General features: G+C 42.0%; 1 protein-coding gene across 1 annotated transcript in view; it reads right to left on the reverse strand.

Annotated features, from left to right (window-relative positions):
• Positions 1-11,705, reverse strand: part of itgbl1 (integrin, beta-like 1) — a 48,756-nt gene extending 37,051 nt beyond the window's left edge. The window contains exons 1-2 of the mRNA XM_083777491.1: positions 11,513-11,705; positions 8,414-8,613 (exon numbers count right to left, since the gene is read on the reverse strand). Coding sequence (XP_083633617.1) covers positions 8,414-8,613; positions 11,513-11,604 — 292 coding nt within the window. The 5' untranslated portion in view covers positions 11,605-11,705. The remainder of the gene's footprint in view (positions 1-8,413; positions 8,614-11,512) is intronic.
• Between the last annotated feature and the right edge of the window lie 8,542 nt (positions 11,706-20,247).

Here is a 20,247-nt window from a genome sequence, read left to right on the forward strand (position 1 = left end):
TTTAATTAATAAATTAATAATTAATAATGCATTAATAGCTGTACTTAAATGCAGAATATATGATTGTATCAGATAGTCCAAACATGCAGAGCTTTCTTCAGCATTGAGATAACACGGACCGTGTCAGCTATTCTTTATTTTTTAATGTTTTTTTTGTGGCTTTCGCCTTTATTTTATATATTTTATGGAGGGACAGACAGTAGGCTGACAGGAAATGGGGGAGAGAGATGGGGGGGAAAGACATGCATGCAGTAAAGGCCGTCGGGATCGGGAGTCGAACCCGCCTGGACCACTGAGCCATGGCCCAGGCCAGTTCTCACCATTCTAATGGTCAAAGTGAACATTGTGCAATGAAATGCAGGGGCAGAATCGTGCGAATTAAAGCAGTTGACAACTTATTATAAATGTTGGGCCCCAGTGCGTTTTTCCGCAGGGGGCCTTGTGTGTCACACTCCATCATGCCTCCGTCTCGTTCATCATGTAAATGTGATGTCCTCTTCAAGGGCCTATCCATCAGTCCCTAACAATAGGCTGGGTATAGCCCCTCGCTCTGATCATTATCGATACGTCCCGGGAGTCAGCGGCAGGTTGAGGTAAAATTATGCCGTGCATCGTTGACCATTCCAGTGAAATGAACACCAAAGGGACATTACGCTGCAGGAACACACACACACACACACACACACACACACACACACACACACACACACACACACACACACACACACACACACACACACACACACACACACACACACACACACACAATATTTATATTCTGTGCCCATCGTGGAACATTTCTAGAAATATAAAATCTTTAAGTGCTATTCCCATAATATAACTATACCACAAGTATATAAATGCCGGGGTACAGTGAGGATCTGTTGCTATAGCAGCCTGCATTATGACTGTATTCTCATCTGCATTCAGCGGTCGGTGTGTTGGAAGCTGTCATCACAGCTGTCAGCACATTAGGGAACACCTCAGAAATATATGGCTTCCGTTTGAATAACCTTCAACAGTCGTGCCTTGCACAGCTAAAAATAAGGCTGGGAGTGGGGTTCCAGTCAACAGAGCAAATCACATCAGGGGTAGAGAAAGATTTAGTTAATAGAAATGATCTATTATCTGTTTGTCCTGCATGTTTCATTCATCGTCATCTAGGCTACGTTACATGTACAGTATGGCATTCTATGGAAATAACTTTCAAATAAAGCTCAGGCGCAAAGTCACAGTGATACCCAATGACAAGAGAACTTATCTGCATTAATCAAATTATTTCAGATGCTTATGTGCATTAAAAAACCCATCTTAAATTATTATTCACACATTTCCTTGGTATCACCTGGCACTCCTAGAACTGATGTACAAGATACAGTAGACCTATAAATCTTAAATTTGATTTCTTAACCCTCCCGACTTAATTCAACAGGATATTACAAAGTCGCAGCCACCCACCGGCATCCATTAATCTCAGCTTGACAATCATTCTGACATATAAATTGGGTCCCTCCTTATCGAGTGGGCGAAAGTTTATGTGTGTGTGTGGGAGGCTGTCTGTCTGTCCACGGTTTATATATACGGCAGTGCTTCCTGCAGTAATTCACCACTGCCCTGGGGGTGTCTGAGCCACGCTGATGTGACGGACAGCTGCGCCTAGCCAATCCAGTCACTACCACCACCCAGACATAGCCAATGGGAGGTCAGAGAGAGGGTAAATCAGTGCCAGCAGCTACATGTTGAGAAGGTGGCGGGTGAGTCATACGGCTGGCTAATTTCACTTTTACAAATCTGCTCACACTCCGTGATAAACAGTGCATTTGGATGGAGGTAAACAAGGAAATGGGTTGGTTAGGGACAGAATAATATAAATGGAATCTTGATTAATTTACTTGCTTGAATGCATGCACAAAGCCAACGTTTAAACAGTTCATAATGAGATTGTTCTCTATGATTGGGAGTTCTTGTTAGATACTGCAGGTACTGTACTGTGAAGCTTATGGGTATTCAGATCCCAATTAACTCACCAACACATCATATTACTAATGGCAAACTTGACAGCTATGATGAGATTTCAAAGTAATTTCCAGTAGAACAAACCTCTAGGCAATTCAAAACATGGCTAACTTAAATACAGACCATCTGCAAACTTAGTAAATAAAATCTACCTGAAATTGTCTGTGTGCTTATATTTACAGTATGTCTTGCACAGGACATTTGCTATGCAGATGACATTTCCCCATGATTCAGTTTGTTGAGATCATGTTCTCCACATAACAAGGTACTCATTTCAGGGAGTAATTATTTCCTCATTGCTTGCCTCTCCCTGTGGGTTCCGAAGCGTGAAAACGACAGCACGTCGGCTCATGTTCGGTGGGAGCCAGCTAGAAGACACCTGTCTCAGGTAATAACTCATTCTCTGTGTGCACAAGCCCCCAGAACAAAGGAGAGTCCTGCCTGCCATCATCGTCACGGGTATATGCACAACAAAGATTAAGTAAATGACATCTGTGCCCACAGCTTGACTACTTATGAGGCTGCAGACTGCATGACCTTACTAATAACTCTGGGGAATATGACTCACCCCATTCTTAGTATCTAGACATACGAGAACAATAACATGCAACAATATACATGAAATCTAGTTCCTTGAAGATGACATCTTCCGAAGGTGTATAATGGACTCCAACCAAGAATGCCTGACCAGACCAGATCCAAGTGCCTTTCTCTTTCTTTGTAGCCCACACCTGGAACCATTATGTGACTCACTCACCACACAGCTCAGAACATCTGAATTATAGCACATCAAAACATGAACTTGAGATTGACTTGAAAACAACATCTAGGCAAAGGAACTACATAATTGCCTGAAATGGCAATGCAATCACTGTATGTACGTGTTTCCAAGATCAGCAGCCCAGAGAGCTGGGGACTGTGATGCTGTGAACATCAACAACTCGGCAAAGCAAGAACAAGTCAGTAATTCACATTTTAACCAAAGATTAAACGTAGGCCTATACAGTCTGCACCACTAGTGAACATTTTGCAGGCTGGCCCTGCTTAAGTCAGCTGATACATAACGAGTCAATTTGGGAAGCACCGGCCTGCACGGTGCACCAGCTTATTGTAAATGTAATACTGTCATGTTGTGGCACATCAGGACTTTAGATTTCGGAGCAGCACCGAGGCCAAACTGACTTCCTGTGTGCCTCTGACATAACAGCCCCTCGAGGAGGGATCTCCTCATGGCTCTGGCGGTGGCTATGGTGCTGAGCGAGAGAGAGAGAGAGAGAGAGAGAGAGAGAGAATTGATTTTAAAAAGCCAGACAGTCATTGAATTAAAAGTGCTCCAGCAGAGCTATCCATCAGGTGGTAGGAAAGGGTGTATTTATTATATTATCGTGCATGTGCACTCTTTCTTTCAGCTGCTCCTCTGAAGGACACCGATATGGTACTGCCCCATGCAGTCATAAAGTTACAGATTGTTCCAGGCTGGAGACATAGTTGGCTCTCAGCTGCGAAACACATCAGTGGCTTGGTGGATGATACAGAAAAATAACAGCCATTGATCTGCTTGAGCAAACATTTTGTGTGCGCAATAAAAGTCATTCTACAATTAATGCTTTAGATAAGGAGCCTGAATAAAGAGCATTAAATGCAAATGAAGATAAAACGTGACATGATTACTTGCTAGGGAGTTCAGCTGTAGGCCTACTGCTCAATATTATAATAGTAATGGCTTACAAGTTTCTAGCCTGTAGTGCCATAGGCCTCACTTGGTGCTTCTGACAATAGGAAAGACCATCCATCTCAGAAAAGGGCTAGACGGCAACTTGTCTGGGCATACCAAAGGGAAATACTTGGTTTTGTTTAGCCCAGAGTGAAAGAGAGAGAAAGAGCGATAGAAAAGGAGAAAAGCGCAGCAAGAGAAGTTAAGAGAGAGAGCAGGAGACAGAGACATTAATGAAAGGAAAAAGGAAGAACAAGGAGGATGGAAACACTGCCACGTTGAGCCTCGTCTGCAAAAAGAGAACAAAACGGTTTGTTTCGACAGAAGGACTGCATGTTTTAACAATGCCTGCCCTCAAAACAAACCACATAAGCCATGTTCATTGTTCTTCTCAAATACTTAAAGCATTAGTCTGAGGTCATGTTTCAGGTCACACAGAGAGACGACAGAAGCTAACAAACAGTGCACCGCAAAAAAACAAACCAATCAGTGCAGTGACAGGTAGTTTTGTTGCAGCTGCTGAACAGATGTTATGGCAGGTCAGCATGGCAGTGTTATGGCACAATAATGTGATGACGTGAGACAGTGTGACCTTGTGCAACGTTCACTGTGCAACACTAAATCTATTTGAATAAAAAGTATTCCATCCATTCCGTCTGTTTTATACCCTGGGGTATATTCTGGGCTATTAAAAACTAGACATGCCCATCAGCCACCAGTGACCAGCTGGGAACGGTGCAAGTTGGGAACCTATTATGCAATACCCGTTGTCATAGCACCTGTTTTAACCATCTGTATGTGTCCCTTTGTTCCCATATATGGAGATCTCTGTATCTGTCTGCCTGTGTCTGAGGCGTAGAAACTGACTGTGAAAAGTGCACTGGTTAAGTAATCAAATGGCAGGTGTGGGGTCGCCATGGCAATCAATTGGCTGAGGCAGAGGCTGAGAATTCTACAGGTGAGGCCGGGGACACAGCTCATTACAGTAGGTCTACTGACAGAGCCTGACCAGAGCATTTTGTGGTGGTTCTGGACAACCGTGGCTGGGCACTGCACTCCCTGTGGTGGTGTGGAAATTTGAAGTCGGTAAGGCTTCAACGGTTCTCAAGTTTACAGACATTATATATACATGCTGTTCAAAAACATGTCCACTGTAGATTTTTTACAAGAAAAAAACGTTTTGAATAAGAATAACCATATAGACTAAAATAATAATGCATTTAGTATCGACTTATTACTTTGACCAAGTGGATGTGAATTAACACCGATGATAGCATGCAGGCTATGACAGCTTCTATGCAAGCTGAGCAAATGTTTGTGGATGATGGAAAACACATAGTTTACCCCTAAAGAAAAATATCCGTAGGATCTTATCAGTGGGCATTTGTGAGAGGCAGAGATAAGGGAACCACGTGGGACAGAAATTGGCTGGAGGACCATGCATGTTACTTGTGCCGCTGAGCTGGATGTTGTTCTATCTTTCTCAATATGCTTTATAAAAAATAAAACCGTGGGCGTACACATACATTACATGTGTGTACAATTGAGTTGGGTATTTGTGTGTATATTATGTGTATGGTTGCGTTACTTTGTAGGTATTTGCGAGTGTGTGTGTGCGTGCAACAGTGGGTTTATGTGTGTGTGCTAGATTGTGCAGACCTATCCCTCTCTCGCTGGTTCCATTTACAGTGTGTGGATCAGTGTTTGAAACCCCATTATCAGGCTGAAGCAGGGCCTTCTTTCCCCAGACCGATGAACCATAATGAGCTCCTGAGAGCAGCCAGCCCGTGCAAAATAAATCACTCCATGTCCTCACACGCACGCACGCATGCATGCACGGAAGCACACACACACACACACACACACACACACACACACACACACACACACACACACACACACACACACAATACTACATGTGCAGGTATACAAACATGCATACTGTACATTATATCTGACATATTTTCGGGGTATCCTGATTGATTCCATTTCTAGATTAAGTATTGAGCTTGTTTTAATCAATCAACCAGTTATACGATTATCTCAACTCCAATGACAAATTAAGTGAAATGCATACATTGATTGGTCGAATATAAAAAATAATGATGTGGAAAAAGCACAGTCTACTCTAAGCGGAGGCTGGCTTCTGAATACATACCCCCATAAGAAGACAACAGCTTCATTCCTCTCACATCATGAATTATTAATGAACACCGAACATAGCAAAGTATGACACGCATAAGGAAAAGATAACTCAGAGGAGTCTGTCTTCCTTTTTAAAGAAAAACAACCAGTTTAGACAAAATTATCTAAAATATTTTTAAATTCTTGAATTTTATTTCATTAAGCAGTGACGCTTAATGAAATAATTCAACTTGATTATTAGACCGACAGGCAGACAGACTTTATTAATCCACTGATGTACATTAGGCTACTATTTAGAAAACTGGGCCTACTAAAAGGTTGCAAGGTCGTTGTCATGAAAGGTAAGCTGTCAATATATAAATAGAAAAAAACAAGTTGTCCCAATCTTGTGGAACATCCTTTTCAACAATAAATAGTCACGGTCTGCAAGACAACACACTGTCAACAATATTATGAAGATAGTTCTTAAACCAGAGGACAGAATTTTAACGCAGTATAATAGAGCTAATTGTCAGGGAGAAGGAGAGATGTAGTCATCAATTATATTGAAAAGAAAAAAGAAAATCACATCCGTGTGAAGTGAGGGGCGCTCTATTCATCGTACATCATCCAATGAAACTAAAATATGAAACTAAATATAAATAAATTCATATTATTTATTATTAAATTACTATTATTAAAGTACTAAGTAATGCCTAATACAACTGCTGTTCTTTAGACCCATTATTGACCAGTGGTCCCTTATTGGCCAAGGGTTTCCACAGACATACCAACAGACATACCGACAGACATACCGACAGCCAATTTGCTCAGACACATGACGTAGATTCTCCATTCATTGTCAATGGCATTTAATGTTTGTGTTCAGACAGAATCTACACTATAGCTGTTTATAGTAGGGGCTAGCACCCCTCAAAAAACACTAAATGTTGCACCTGTGAGTTGGCATTCAAAAGATGAGAACCTTTTAAATTGTGACTTTTAGGCATGGTGGTTGATTAAATTAAATTAAAACATTTGATTTTAGCAAAATGTCTTGAATAAATTATTGGATAAACATTATCCAATAATTATTCACATTTGATGGGTCTCCACTATATGAAAAGAGAGGTAACTCTGGCACATTTCCATATGGAGGGAATTGAACAAGTAGACAGAGAAATGTATTTTATTGTAATCTAAACATTTATCTTGCAATTCTACAGTGTTTTCTGTGTTTACTGCTTTGCATAATTATGTTTCATTTGAGGCTCAGTGAATAACAGCAGTATAGTTGAAGGAGCAATATATTGTAAATAGCAGAAATTGTCTCAATATGCAGACTTTCAGGGTGAATTGTTGTCAGCCTCAGAATCACTTTATGGTTTGGCGAGGATGAACATCTCCCTGCGCACAACTCGTAAAATGTCAGCCAAGTTCAAAGCTGTGCCTTTTGGTATATTGCCTTTGTGACGTAGGTGGTGAAGCACCAGCTGCCTGTTAATACTGGAATTATTTGAAGTACTGTGACATTTGCCCTAAAATACACAATCCCCCCCCCCCCTGATCTAGCAGTTGAAAATAAAGAGCAACATTGGCGAGACCAAAATACTCCCACCAATTCCTTGTTAAAACCACCAGATGTCTGTGGTCAATCAGATCAATATACCATTAAAAGCCTAAACAAAGGCAGGAATTCGTTGCTAGAAAATATGTCTCAAAGTTTAATTCTTCATGCCACACCTGAAGCAGTGGCTAATCAGCTACTATAATTGAGTGTGTCAGTGTGGCCCCCAACCTGTGAATATATATATATATATATATATATATATATATATATATATATATATATTTTTTTTTTTTTTTTTGCAACGCATTTGTGTCAATTATCCAATGTAATGGGCACTACACTTCCTCTGCCAACCTGGGGGGCAGCGGACTGACCTCATGCTTCCCTCCATGCATGAGGAGTCAAAGCTGCTTCTTTTCACCTGACAGGGGGGGGAGTTTCCCCGGCCGAACGTAGCGCGTGGAAGGAACACGTTATTTTGACCAGTTCCTTTCCCCTCCATCAGGCGCCCCGGCTGGCCAGGGGGGGGTCGTTTAGAGACCAGGATTACTGCATGTTTTTTGTGAGGGTACTACCTACCCTATAGGGGACATGGGGAGAACATGCAAACTCCACACAGAAAGGCCCTTTCGCCAACCCCGCCTCGGGTATGGGCACTGATGACACGAAGGAGAGAACACGGGCCCCAGTGTCCACAGCGTCCCCAGCGGGAATCGAACCCAGGACCTTCTAGCTGTGAGGCGACAGCACTACTACATCACTCAAGGACTGCTCACTAATAGCCAGATGACACCCAAGATGCAGAGCCATGCGCCTGCACACAGTGCAGCTGCCCTGCTGCATTTAACTTTTTTTCATTATCTTCATGGCATACAGTGGGCCAATTAAAAAGAATAGCACTCAAATGTGCCTTGATAATACAACACACACTCCTTTAATCACACACAAACATCATGGCGGCATTATACATACAGTATCATAGTACACACCACTGCAGATTTTCCCATTAAGCGTAGGACAGACCCAGTCGTGGCACTCGCAGCGTGGCCCGTAGAACTTCCCTGGCTCTGTGGCCTGGCAGATGCAGAACCCGCAGTCACACTCGCCCCTCCCGCTGCAGATCTTTCCATCAGGGGTCCGACAGCGCCGTAGCGATGATTCAGAGGAGAGATTACACCCTCCCACCTGGCTGAGAGAGAAGAGAGCAGAGTGAGCCAGGCATAGATATTTAAAAAATAGATGCCTCATTGGCCGCTGCAGTTTGTTGGAGCGATGTGTGTTGAAGGAGGGGCGGAAGAATTTACACTGGGGAAGGAAGTACACCGGAAGTGTGGAAGGCACATTACGTCACACTGTCACTCAAGTGATTACTGGCCACAATCACAGCGCATCTTTTCCGGGACTTACATACCCGAACATGTGCTCTGTGAGGCACGCTAATGCTTCCGCGGTGCTTCGCAAGGAATCTCGGGAAAGTTTTGCCCTCCCTTGAGCACATACGCTCCAGAGCCGGAAAGGGCGTCTACGTTTATGGAGCCAGGGCCAGTCAAAGGGGAAGCCTTCAGAAGGTCAAATGTCAAGGCAGTAGATATACAAATCTGCTGCAAAATGAGTCCAGAACTTATCTTGCGCGTTGCTGTACCCCTAAAATAGTGAAAATAGCCAATCAACCTCGACACGTTTTAGAGCTTTTAGATCGGCTATTTTAAAATGCTGTTCAAAATAGTAACAAATGCCTAAAAATGTAGTCATAAGGGGTAAGGCAAGATAGGGCCGTTAATGCCATTTCTAAAGCATTCAAACAGATGTTTGTTGTTGGGTTCAACAACCGTTGAACCGTTCAGAATTTTACGGCCAGGTATGTCTGCATATAGAGGGATTCCGTGCCTTACACTGAACAATGACAGTATTAAGAAAGAATTACAAATTATTTAATACACATATTTTCTCAAATATAAAGGTAAACATAAGCATAAAGATTAGAAGATAGAAACTATAAAGCAAGTGATCTACTGTAACTGAAACAAATGGTCAAGAGACTAATGAGCCAATCTATTTTTAGAAATTATCTACACTGTAGATTCTATTGTACATTAGCCAGTGTACCAACAAACTCATGTAAAGTTTGTGTTTATAGATATGACGATCATGTATCATATCTTTATGCCTTACTCGTAGATTTGTTTGATATCTGTCTTAATTTTTGATTTTGTGTATGTGATCTCGGCAACACTGCAAATGAAGGTGAACCTCAATGCTGGGATTAAACTGATAATCATAACCACATGGTGGTAGTCTGTTTTCTCGCTGTCTTCTGTCTCTCCATCGCCGCTCACTTCATCATGGTCTGTAAATCGTTTTTTTTTATATCTTCCAAATATTTCAACTCTGAATAACAATGTCAAAAATGTATAATGAACAATCACACTATTCATTCTCATACTATTTTAAGCAAGGCGTGAGACTTTTCTTCTGTAATGGATAACCCAGTTTATTGGTGTTTAATTGCAGCACTTCAAAGCAAAATACAATGCAGCAAAAGAAGAAGATAATATTCTCATTCATGTTGAAAATAGAGCGTAGATAACATATGGGCATAAGGCTGACTCCGTGTCTTATTCCACCCATCTCTCTCCCCATTTCCTGTCAGACTACTTTCAACCTATCAATAAAGGCAAACAAATATAAAAACAAACAAAAAAAGGCTAAACACACAATGACTAGACTTACTGTAGATCAAGAAAAAGAAAAGGTTTAGGCCTATGCCCTATATGTCACAACAAAATGGAGGGTAAAAGGATCATTGCAACAATAAATCAAGCAGCACACGAATGACTCCACCTTTCTTTGAGCACAGCCAAACAGCTGTTCTGGAGCTTTGTTTTTACACCAAAGGCTCTCAGTGAGATTTGTTTCATTTGGTCGCTTTCTGACATTCCTTTCTATTCTCTCCCTCTCCTGCAGTCCAGCTTTCCAGTTTGGGAGTAATAGACAGCAAAATACAGAGTGCTATAGTATTATCACTCAAAATCTGTGACACTATATCTTAAGTGTTCCTGTTGCTCCCTAAATCAGCATGTGTTCCATTTCTGCACAAGGGTGATGTTCAGTTACTGCACATTTCGCTTTTACACACTTTTAATGACATTTGGTAAACAAACAACATAGTGGCTGTTTTCCACTGCTTCTGAAAAGCAGAACTGTGTAGGTAAAGTGTTAATACTGTAAATTAATTTGTAACTCAGAGTGTAGAAATGTAACCAAATGGACCTTTACGAATTCACTGGGTACACATGGGAGTTAATCAGCTGTCACAATTCATGGCACAGCATGTGTGGGTTTACCATTTTGTCCAATAAACACTAGATTGAAGGGAAAACATATAATGCAGCCACATGCATAGCAGCATATGCACCTGCTTTGACTAACCCCCCGGACACTCACACACGCACGCACGCACACGCACACGCACACGCACACGCACACGCACACACACACACACAGAGATCCTGCATCATATGGTAACACTTACAGCCCTGCAGGGTCTGAGCTCCACTGTAAAAGGCCAATGTAATGACAGATGAAGAATCACAAACTCAACTTCAATCGTCATCCACTGAGGAGCAGGGTTCATTTGTACAATCTCTGCATTAAATTGGCACGCTGCCAAAATAGTACTCTGTCCATTCTATTCAAGGAACAGTGCATTTGTAGACTGTGACATGTTTATGGATATAGGACAAACTCAAAGACACCATTTTTATTTGGAACTCTGACAATTCTCGTAAGTTGCTATACAAGAATGCATAATGTACAAATGGAACCAGAACACTAACTTTTAAGTTTTTTGTAAACCTCCCCAATGACAATAATTAACACTCTGATTTGACATTATAACACCTGGCTGGTATGCATGGAGAGTTGGAGACACTGCACAACACTGCACATACTATAGGAACTTCTAAAACTGTAACAGTAACAAAAAAAGTTTCCCCCTTGTCAGCAATAAATCTCTCTCCCTCCCACTCTTCGCTCTCTGATGTCCTCCAAAACAAACAAGGAAACAACAAAGCTACGTTTGAACTCACCTCAGCGACTGTAACAAAGTGTCCTCGACAGCAGCGAGAAGAATGAGAAGCAATGGAACAAACATGGACTGCACCAAAGCCTCCGTGTGCATGTTTAAATCCCACACAAAAACCTGAAGTAAAGTAGCTTGAAGGAATTCCCCCAATTTTTTTCTCTCTCCAAAACAGACAGGGAGTGAAGGAAAGAAAGGGAGAGAGAAGGAGAGAATGAGAGGGAGAGAGAGAGAGAAGGAGAGAATGAGAGAGAGAGAGAGAGAGAGAGAGAGAGAGAGAGCATGCAGCGGGCTGGCCTGAACTGGCTCAAACTCTTCAGAGGCCAACAGCCTTCTCCGATTAGTTGACTCTCAAACTGAGTTCCAGGAGTTAGAGACGGGAAACCTGCCAAAACGTAAGGTTTAATCACCAGTTGGAGATGTAATTAGAATCAGTCAATGTTGGATTTATACAAAAATATTCATTTCTTCTTCCTTTTTTGCCATTTGGAAACATGGTGTTTATATTTGTCCAATGCCTTTTAATGCGGATTATGGATGATTTTTAAAGGAAGATGGCAAATCTGATAAATTAAGTCATCACCACATACACCAGATACAAAGAGACAGCTAGGTTTGTTCCACCGTCACACATATTTGAATTATTCGATATTTCTTAGACATTGCAATTCACCCAGGTTATATGAGGATACATTTAGCTGTGTTCTGAGATATCCCTATAGGACTAGTTGGATAAACTTTATAAAGACAGGTACAGTACAGTGCAGTGCTGTCTTTACAGTACTGGATTATGCTTGCAATGCATGTAATCTACTTCTAGCCCAAGAGACTTTAGTGTACTTTTATAATATTCATAATAAACCTGACCTTTCATAATAAATAAATGCAGCTCAACGTGCTTTACAGAGCAAGCATTTACAGAAAAAGTACAAATAATTAACAATAAGGCAAAAAAGAAAGATGCGTGGTGCTTGTCATTAGTTGGTTATAAGGATTAAAGTAATTGTCAATGGAGAACCTTGGTGTATAGTACATGACAAATTGTCTGATTTGAGTGAGATAGTCAACAAATTCTTATTGGGTTGCATATCTTAAATGGAGTGTTGTGTCTATATAGTTTAACATGTTTTGCCTCGAGTGCCTTGCCCTCGACAGAACAGGTTATGAAGGCCCAAAGTAGCCCAGATCCAGCCCATAGACCCCACCCCCTCTCTGAGTGGACTGCCCAGCTTCAATCTGATAATAAAGCTAGGCCCGGGGGGGCACTGGTAAGCCGTGTATGGGATGAGAATGTGAAAATCTGAGATGGGAGATGGCAGATGCCCTGTAGGCTACTGTCCTACAGGGCAGAGATATTGATGCTCATAGTAAAAAAGTAAAAGGTCTTGGATGGCATTTGATGTCACTTTGGAGGTCAACAACATCGACCTCTCCCGTGTATCATATAGGTCAGGGAGAGAACGATGAGACAGTCTGGGTACTTCAGTCAGTCACCTGGAACTGGTAGCCAGCCCACTGATACTGTGGGAGCCAACCCAAAGCACAGGGGAAGAGGGTGAACCAAGTAGAGGGATACATTGAGTCTGACAGCAGAGCCAGCAGAACTGCACAGCGCTGGACCTTGATGCTCGATAGCAAGGAGTGGAGGGCGATGATCCAGGAGCCCTGAGATGTTATTGGCTAGTCACATCGCAAGATGTCTTGTTTGTGTTGTAATATGAGCACAGTTGTTCATTGCAGAACCGGGCCATGTGGGCTTTTAGGAATAGCAAACTGAGCTTGTAGATTGGCTATTTTTGGTGAAGAGATTCAGTGTTGAAGGAAAAAAGTAGGCAGCCAATTACAGTACAAGTACAGACCCTACGGTCTACGCCGTAGACCGTAGGGTCTGTACTTAAATTAGTATAGACTCTAGTCTACGGCTACGGGATCCCTGTAAGGTTTTCTTTACTGTTGGAATTTACTGAAAGAAAATGAAGTAAATAATGGCTAGCTTTAAAGGAGAAAAACAACATTTTAAATGTTTCAGGGAAGCAGCATGTTCGTAGTCTAGTCTATTGGTACTTACATGTTTTGGAGGTATACCTCCTTCCTCAGCGTACATATTTTATTTTAATAGTACATTTTATGTGCTGTTAATGTGTTCAAAATTAAGTTTGTGTAATTATTACTGTTCTTATACAGATACAAATCAAATCGAGTGTTGCCTTCATCTGTTTCTGATGTATTGGATAAAATATGTCGTCTACTCATCTCAAATTAAAAAGTTGCAACATTTCCTTTCCTAATTTATTTTAACTTTAAAATGCATGTGTAGCCTACTATAGTTTATCAATATAGTATCTAATATAGTTTATTAGGCATCACTGGGAAGAATCTTTTAATATTCGAAGACACATTGTCAAAGCATGTCTGCTAACAAAACAAAAAGAAAACAAAAAAAAGTCATAATACAAAAACATATACCGGTATTAATTAATATCCTGGCTATTACAATGCCACTATTTAAACCATTAGTTTAAACGGTTAAATTGCAGTGAGCTAGCTGTACTGTGTAAAGTTACAAATTACAATCAAATTAAAAATCGTGCAGCAGCTTGAGCATGCGGCTGTTACCATGGGGACGAGTGCGCGCGCCCTCGCTGCATCCATCTGCTGGTGCTGCTGCTGATGTGATTGCAGCTCACCGCGCGCTCCCGTACTCTCTCCCATGATCACAACACACCGGAAAACAGCTGATGTCATGGACAGGAGGACGACACACAACCGATAAAAGGAAAGCACACGTCGCGTAAGTGATTTGAAACAGCGTTTCTAGCGATACTGCACCGAGAGAATACTTTTCTTTTCGTTGACTGAACGTTATATCATGTAGGATGCGCGACACAGCTGAGCAGCTGCCGCGCTTCTGCACTCGTGACTGATGTGCTCTCCGGCTCTCCAGGAAGTGAAATCTCCACGCACCGTAGTAGGCCTGGGTCAAACGGAATCGTATCGTATGTTGTCATGGTTTGGTTATAGTGATATTAGGCACATTTATTAGATTTATATTAGACTTGTTCGTGCACACTGTACTCCGTGGTGTCCTTCCCTTTCCTCGTTTCTGCTCAGTAGCACCTTAGCCCTCCCCCCGCCCGTTTCCATAGTAACCATAGCTCCACTGGTGTCATTCGTTCAATCTCTAATCACAATATGGGCATGCATTTCCATAATTGAGTTGTGGGTGTTATTGTCATTTTTGTAATCCTGTACGAACTTGCTCAACGTATAGCTGTGAATCCTACTGTAAAACACCCTAATGCCATGGAAGGGAACCATTACCCCCAAATTAATTTCTCCAAAGTTGACTAGCAGTAGCCTAAACAACCTATATTGCAGTTGCTGTTGTATGGGGAATAATACCTTCAGCTGTCTACTTTATTTATCTCTGTGTGTGTGTGTGTGTGTGTGTGTGTGTGTGTGTGTGTGTGTGTGTGTGTGTGTGTGTGTGTGTGTGTGTGTGTGTGTGTGTGTGTGTGTGTGTGTGTGTGTGTGTGTGTGTGTGTGTACTACCCTGCATATACTAGGCGGCAGTGGCTCAGGGGTAGAGTGGCTGGTATAGAGCGCCCCTATGTGAACCGTGCCAGAGTTTGTCGGTGAGAAAGACGCTGAACGCCGGTTGGTGCCTTGCATGGTTTCCTCCACCATCGGTGTATCAGTGTGTGTGTGTGTGTGTGTGTGTGTGTGAATGCGTTAATGTAATGCACAAGAGCTTTGGATAAAAGCGCTATTTTAGAAATGCACCATTTACCATATATATATATACACTGTGTGTGTGTGTGTGTGTGTGTGTGTGTTTGCGTGCACGTGTCATCTATATACCAGTAAGACGCCCTGAGGGCGAGAAGCGGTTGTAAAGGGCGAGGTCGCGTGGACGCATCCCCCTGTGTTGATGAGTGTGCTGTGTTTCATTTTTAACTAAGGGACTGCAATGGAAAAAAGCCGTTGGCTTTCTTGCATTAATCCTTTTGATGGTGATGTATAACTACGTGTGCATTTTTCTGTACATGTAAATCAGCCATATATGGAGCGTGTCTTGAGTGTACAGGGTTTGATGAGGTCAGATTAACATAATATGGAATGTCAGAAAAGGTCAGCTCCATATGGAGATCTAAGGGTGGCAGCGGGGCAGTGTCTTCAGTGTACAGGGTTTGATGATGGCCCAGGTAGGGCCGGGCCTTAATCTTCGGGCCTGTTGAGGCACTAATATAACTGCACTAAGAACTTTGCGGCGGGCCCGTCTAGAGTTTGAATGGACAGGTATCGGTCAAAAGGGAGACATCGAAGAGAAAGGATGGGGAAGGATCAACATATGGAATGTCAAAACGATTAGCTCCATATATGGAGATCTAAGGGTTTGAGGTCAGATGTAGAGTTGCTGGCTGGCTCCATATATATATATATATATATCTAGGTGATGATCCAGTCTTCTCCATGTATGGCTATCCAGGGTTTGATGAGGTCAGTGTCGTGATCTTCATAAATGCAGATGGCCATATATCGAGCATGTCACGAGGCGTGACGGACTCACGGCCATATATGATGACGTGACGTGACATGTCACGGGGCAGGCTGGACTGATGGCCATATATGGTGGCGTGACGGATTAACGGACGGACTGACAGGTTTGCAGGTTTTCATAGTAATCTGGGACCTATACGGTCGCACAAATAGATATACCGGTATTTGTATAATATATATTCATTCATTTACAGTACGTAGGCTACTGTATATTGCATTTAAGCATTGCCACTGCAATGCCTAAAGTTCTCGGAAATATTGCGGCTATAAATGTGGCTGTGACTGTGACAGTGTCCTACTGTAGATAATTTCCTATTTTCTGTCGTGGAAAAGTATGCTGTTAGGCTCATAATTTGTCTAAGGTTCAACACAAGCATTGCCCCGGTACTGTAATGATTAGTCTTCAATGATTTGCTTTTGGTCCAGTTCCAAGCTGTTCATCATCACAGACAAAACCCTTAAATTATCTTTTTTTTAGCTCTGGATGCCACTGCCGTAAGGGTTATAAACAAGTGCACCATTTGTCTTTGTCTGTAGATGCATGGGATAGAATATACTCTTAATTCAACCACGTTGTCATTATAATATTCATGATAAATGTGTGACATTATACCCGCCTTCAACATTATTGGCCTAGAGGCCTAGGGGTGGCAATGGAGGTATAGAGTGGCCGCTTGGGAACCAAACGGTTCCCTGTTTGATCCCAGGCTCCCCGAGAGTTAGTGTTGAAGTGTCCTTGAACAAGACAGCAGATTAGTGCTTTGAATTGTTTCCACTGTGTGTATGGGGTAATGTGCATTGTGCATAATGTGCATTGTAAAGCAGCTAGCTTGCATGTAAATGCACCCTTTATGTAGCCCAGTTAAAGTATTGTGCGGCCAGGGGGAATAAGCTAACATGATTTCTCCATTGGCCATTGTAAGGACTAAGGAATGGTAGAGAATTGCTAAACTGTATGACTCGGAAACATTGTGGTACAATTCTTATCACACTTAAGTTGAAGGTATTGTGCAATACTTTCTAGAGTGCATCTTTTAAGAGTAGTACTGCACAAAATAAAGTTAGCTGAAGCTAAGAAAGATGCACACAGTTACAATTAATCTGCCCAGTGATTGCAATCTGCCCAGGAGGATTACAGCCTCTCACCAAATGGGAAACTAATTGCAGTCTTTGCTGTCTTACTCCCACATTATAGCACTTGCACCCTATAATTTATTTCTCAAATCTCAACCAGCATATGCCAACTGTAGCAATTACATCGCAAATTGCTTCTGACTACATGGGGACTACATGAGTAGGCAGGACAGTTTATTTTTCTTGGCAAAAGCATGAAATTAAATAAAAAGCCATTACATTGTTATCTGAAAATGGTCATAGAAATCAGTTTTTAACCTTTGAAAATCCTTTTCCTTTTAATCCATTAAAAGGAATTCAACTTATTGTCTCCACCAGGCCGAAGGCCAGGGGGGAGAGTATGTTTTGCACATCCGTCTGTCCGTCCGTCCTTCCGTCCGTCCGTGTGTCCTTCCGTCCGTCCGTGTGTCCTTCCGTCCGTCCGTTATCAGCTAATCTCAGGCACCGTTGGCCCGATCCATGCCAAACTTTGCACACACACTCCCTGGATGCCAACGACGAACCTCTGCCCCAAATATTCCTCAACGGCCTGTTATAGCGCCAACATGAGGCCGATTTAGTCCTTCCGTCCGTCCGTTATCAGCTAATCTCCGGCACCGTTGGCCCGATCCATGCCAAACTTCGCACACACTCCCTGGATGCCAACGACGAACCTCTGCCCCAAGTATTCCTCAACAGTCTGTTATAGTGCCACCATGAAGCCGATTTAGCCAAAACACTTTTCTGTAGATTACTCGTACACATTTTATCCATACATCACACAATTCGGTATACACTATCTCCATAGTCATGTGATCAACACGGAGTGGCACCATTTCCCATCTTCCATCCTGATTGGCTAAGATTGGCTTCCAAAGCTCACACGAAACGTCCGTTTCTAAAAAATGCCACAAATCACAAACAAAGTGTGCAATTTCCGTGAAATTATACATGCACATTTCCACTAAACCGATATGCCACAAAACTTTCCCCCAAATCAGCCTCCCTCCCTCCATCTGCCGGTTATAGCGCCACCATGAGGCCGATTTCCGTAAAACATTGCTTATGTTAGTCACACAGATTTCATCCAAATCTCACGCAAATCGGTCCACATGATCTCTGTAGTCATGTGATCAAGACGAGTCTGTTGGATTTATCAGATTCTACACTGATTGGCTTATACACTATCTCTGTAGAGCACCGAAGTCTGACGTCACTTTCAGTAGAGGGCGTCAGTCCCCAGGTTCATGTATTTTTTTTGTTGCATTGAAATCGCCATAAGGGCATTTTAGATCGCCCTGGTGGAGACCTGTGCCGATGGGCACTTTATCTTTTGATTTATTTTGCAAGACATGCTCTCTCAATCCAGGACTCTTAACACTGGGGCCCCTCAGGGCTGTGTTCTCTCAGCCCTCCTCTTCGCACTTTATACCAATGACTTTATTTCACATTCTCAATTTGTTTCTTTTTTTAAATATGCAGATGACACAACTGTCGTTGGCTATATTAAAAATGGTGACGAATCAGCCTACAGGGCCGAGGTGGCAGCCCTCGTAGACTGGTGCACTTCGAATAATCTTATCCTAAACCTGGCTAAGACCAAAGAAATTATCTTTGATTTCAGGAAAAAGGGGATCATCCCCCCATCCCTGGTTATCGACGACCAGCCTGTCGAAAGGGTCGACAGTTTTAAATTCCTTGGCACCACTATATGCTGCTCCCTAAAATGGGAAGTTAACACTAGTAACATCCTGAGTAAAGCCCACCAGAGGCTTCACTTCCTACGCCTCTTAAAGAAGTTCGGTGTGACTGGGGAGGCGTTGGTTCACTTCTACAGAGCCACTGTGGAGAGTGTCCTCGTCTTCTCAGTCACAGTGTGGTATGGAAACACCACCGTCTTAGAGAGGAAACGGCTGGAAAGGGTGGTACGCACAGCGTCAAAAATCATTGGCCTCGACCTCCCATCCGTCTCCTCTATCTACACCATACGCACTAAGCGCAGAATGCAGAAGGTGATCGCTGACCCCTCCCACCCTGCCTGCTCTCTTTTCGCACCCCTGCCCTCAGGTAGGAGACTCCGGTCTCTAAAGTGCAATACCTGCCGCTTTAAGAACAGCACTTATCCCGAGGCTGTTCGCCTCTTGAATGCTGACCCTCTTTTCACTCGCACTTTACAGCGTGAAGCTGCTTTGTAAAACGATGAACTGTGATGAATTTGCTTTTTATTTATTCAACATGAATTGTAACATTTTGCATTCTTCTTATTTATTGGTCCCCCTCATATGATGTCTGTACTTTTGTATCGTGTTCTGTCTGATTATGTGATGTGAATATATGTATGTATCGTATGTATGTTTTTAGTGCACTGAAACAAATTCCAATCAACTCTGCTGACATGGCAATAAAGTCTTGAATCTTGAATCTTGAATCTTGACATAGATTTAAACAGGGCATTCCTCTTCGTTTAGGCGTCAAATGTCATTGGATCCAAGAAAGATTTTCAAAAACATTTAGGGCTCCATCTTGCGCCACCCTTGTCCCTAAACGTATTTGCCATTTTTTACTATTTTGAAAAATATTTTAAAATAGTTCAACTAGCCTATCTACATCGAGACATTGTGAGCTTGTAGATCGGCTATTTGAACTATTTTAAAAGGTTTTTTTAAATAGTAAAAGATGGCAAATTAGTTTTGTTTAGGTAAATTATCATAATTTTTAAGTGGCCCAAAACCCAAATAAAACGATATTGCATTATATATGCAAATATAATTATGCCATATTCATTCATTGCATAATGAACATAGTACAGACTGTATTTTCTTGCAATCATGGATCTTTGTATGTGCGTGCATTGATACATTCTGTTACAGTATGTGCTTTATGCTGTATTGTATGTTAATTATAGATATTTACCTTTTACTGTGAGTCAGTATAATAATCCTGCATACTTCCTGTCACTATTGAAACATCAATGTACAGTATCGTCAGCATGTCTCCACTAGGCCTATGCAATATGGACAAAATCTAATATGTGATGATACTATCGTATTGTGATTTTTAATATCAATT

This window comes from Protomyctophum parallelum, assembly GCF_964188405.1.
Source record: "Protomyctophum parallelum genome assembly, chromosome: 11".
NCBI lineage: Eukaryota > Metazoa > Chordata > Actinopteri > Myctophiformes > Myctophidae > Protomyctophum > Protomyctophum parallelum.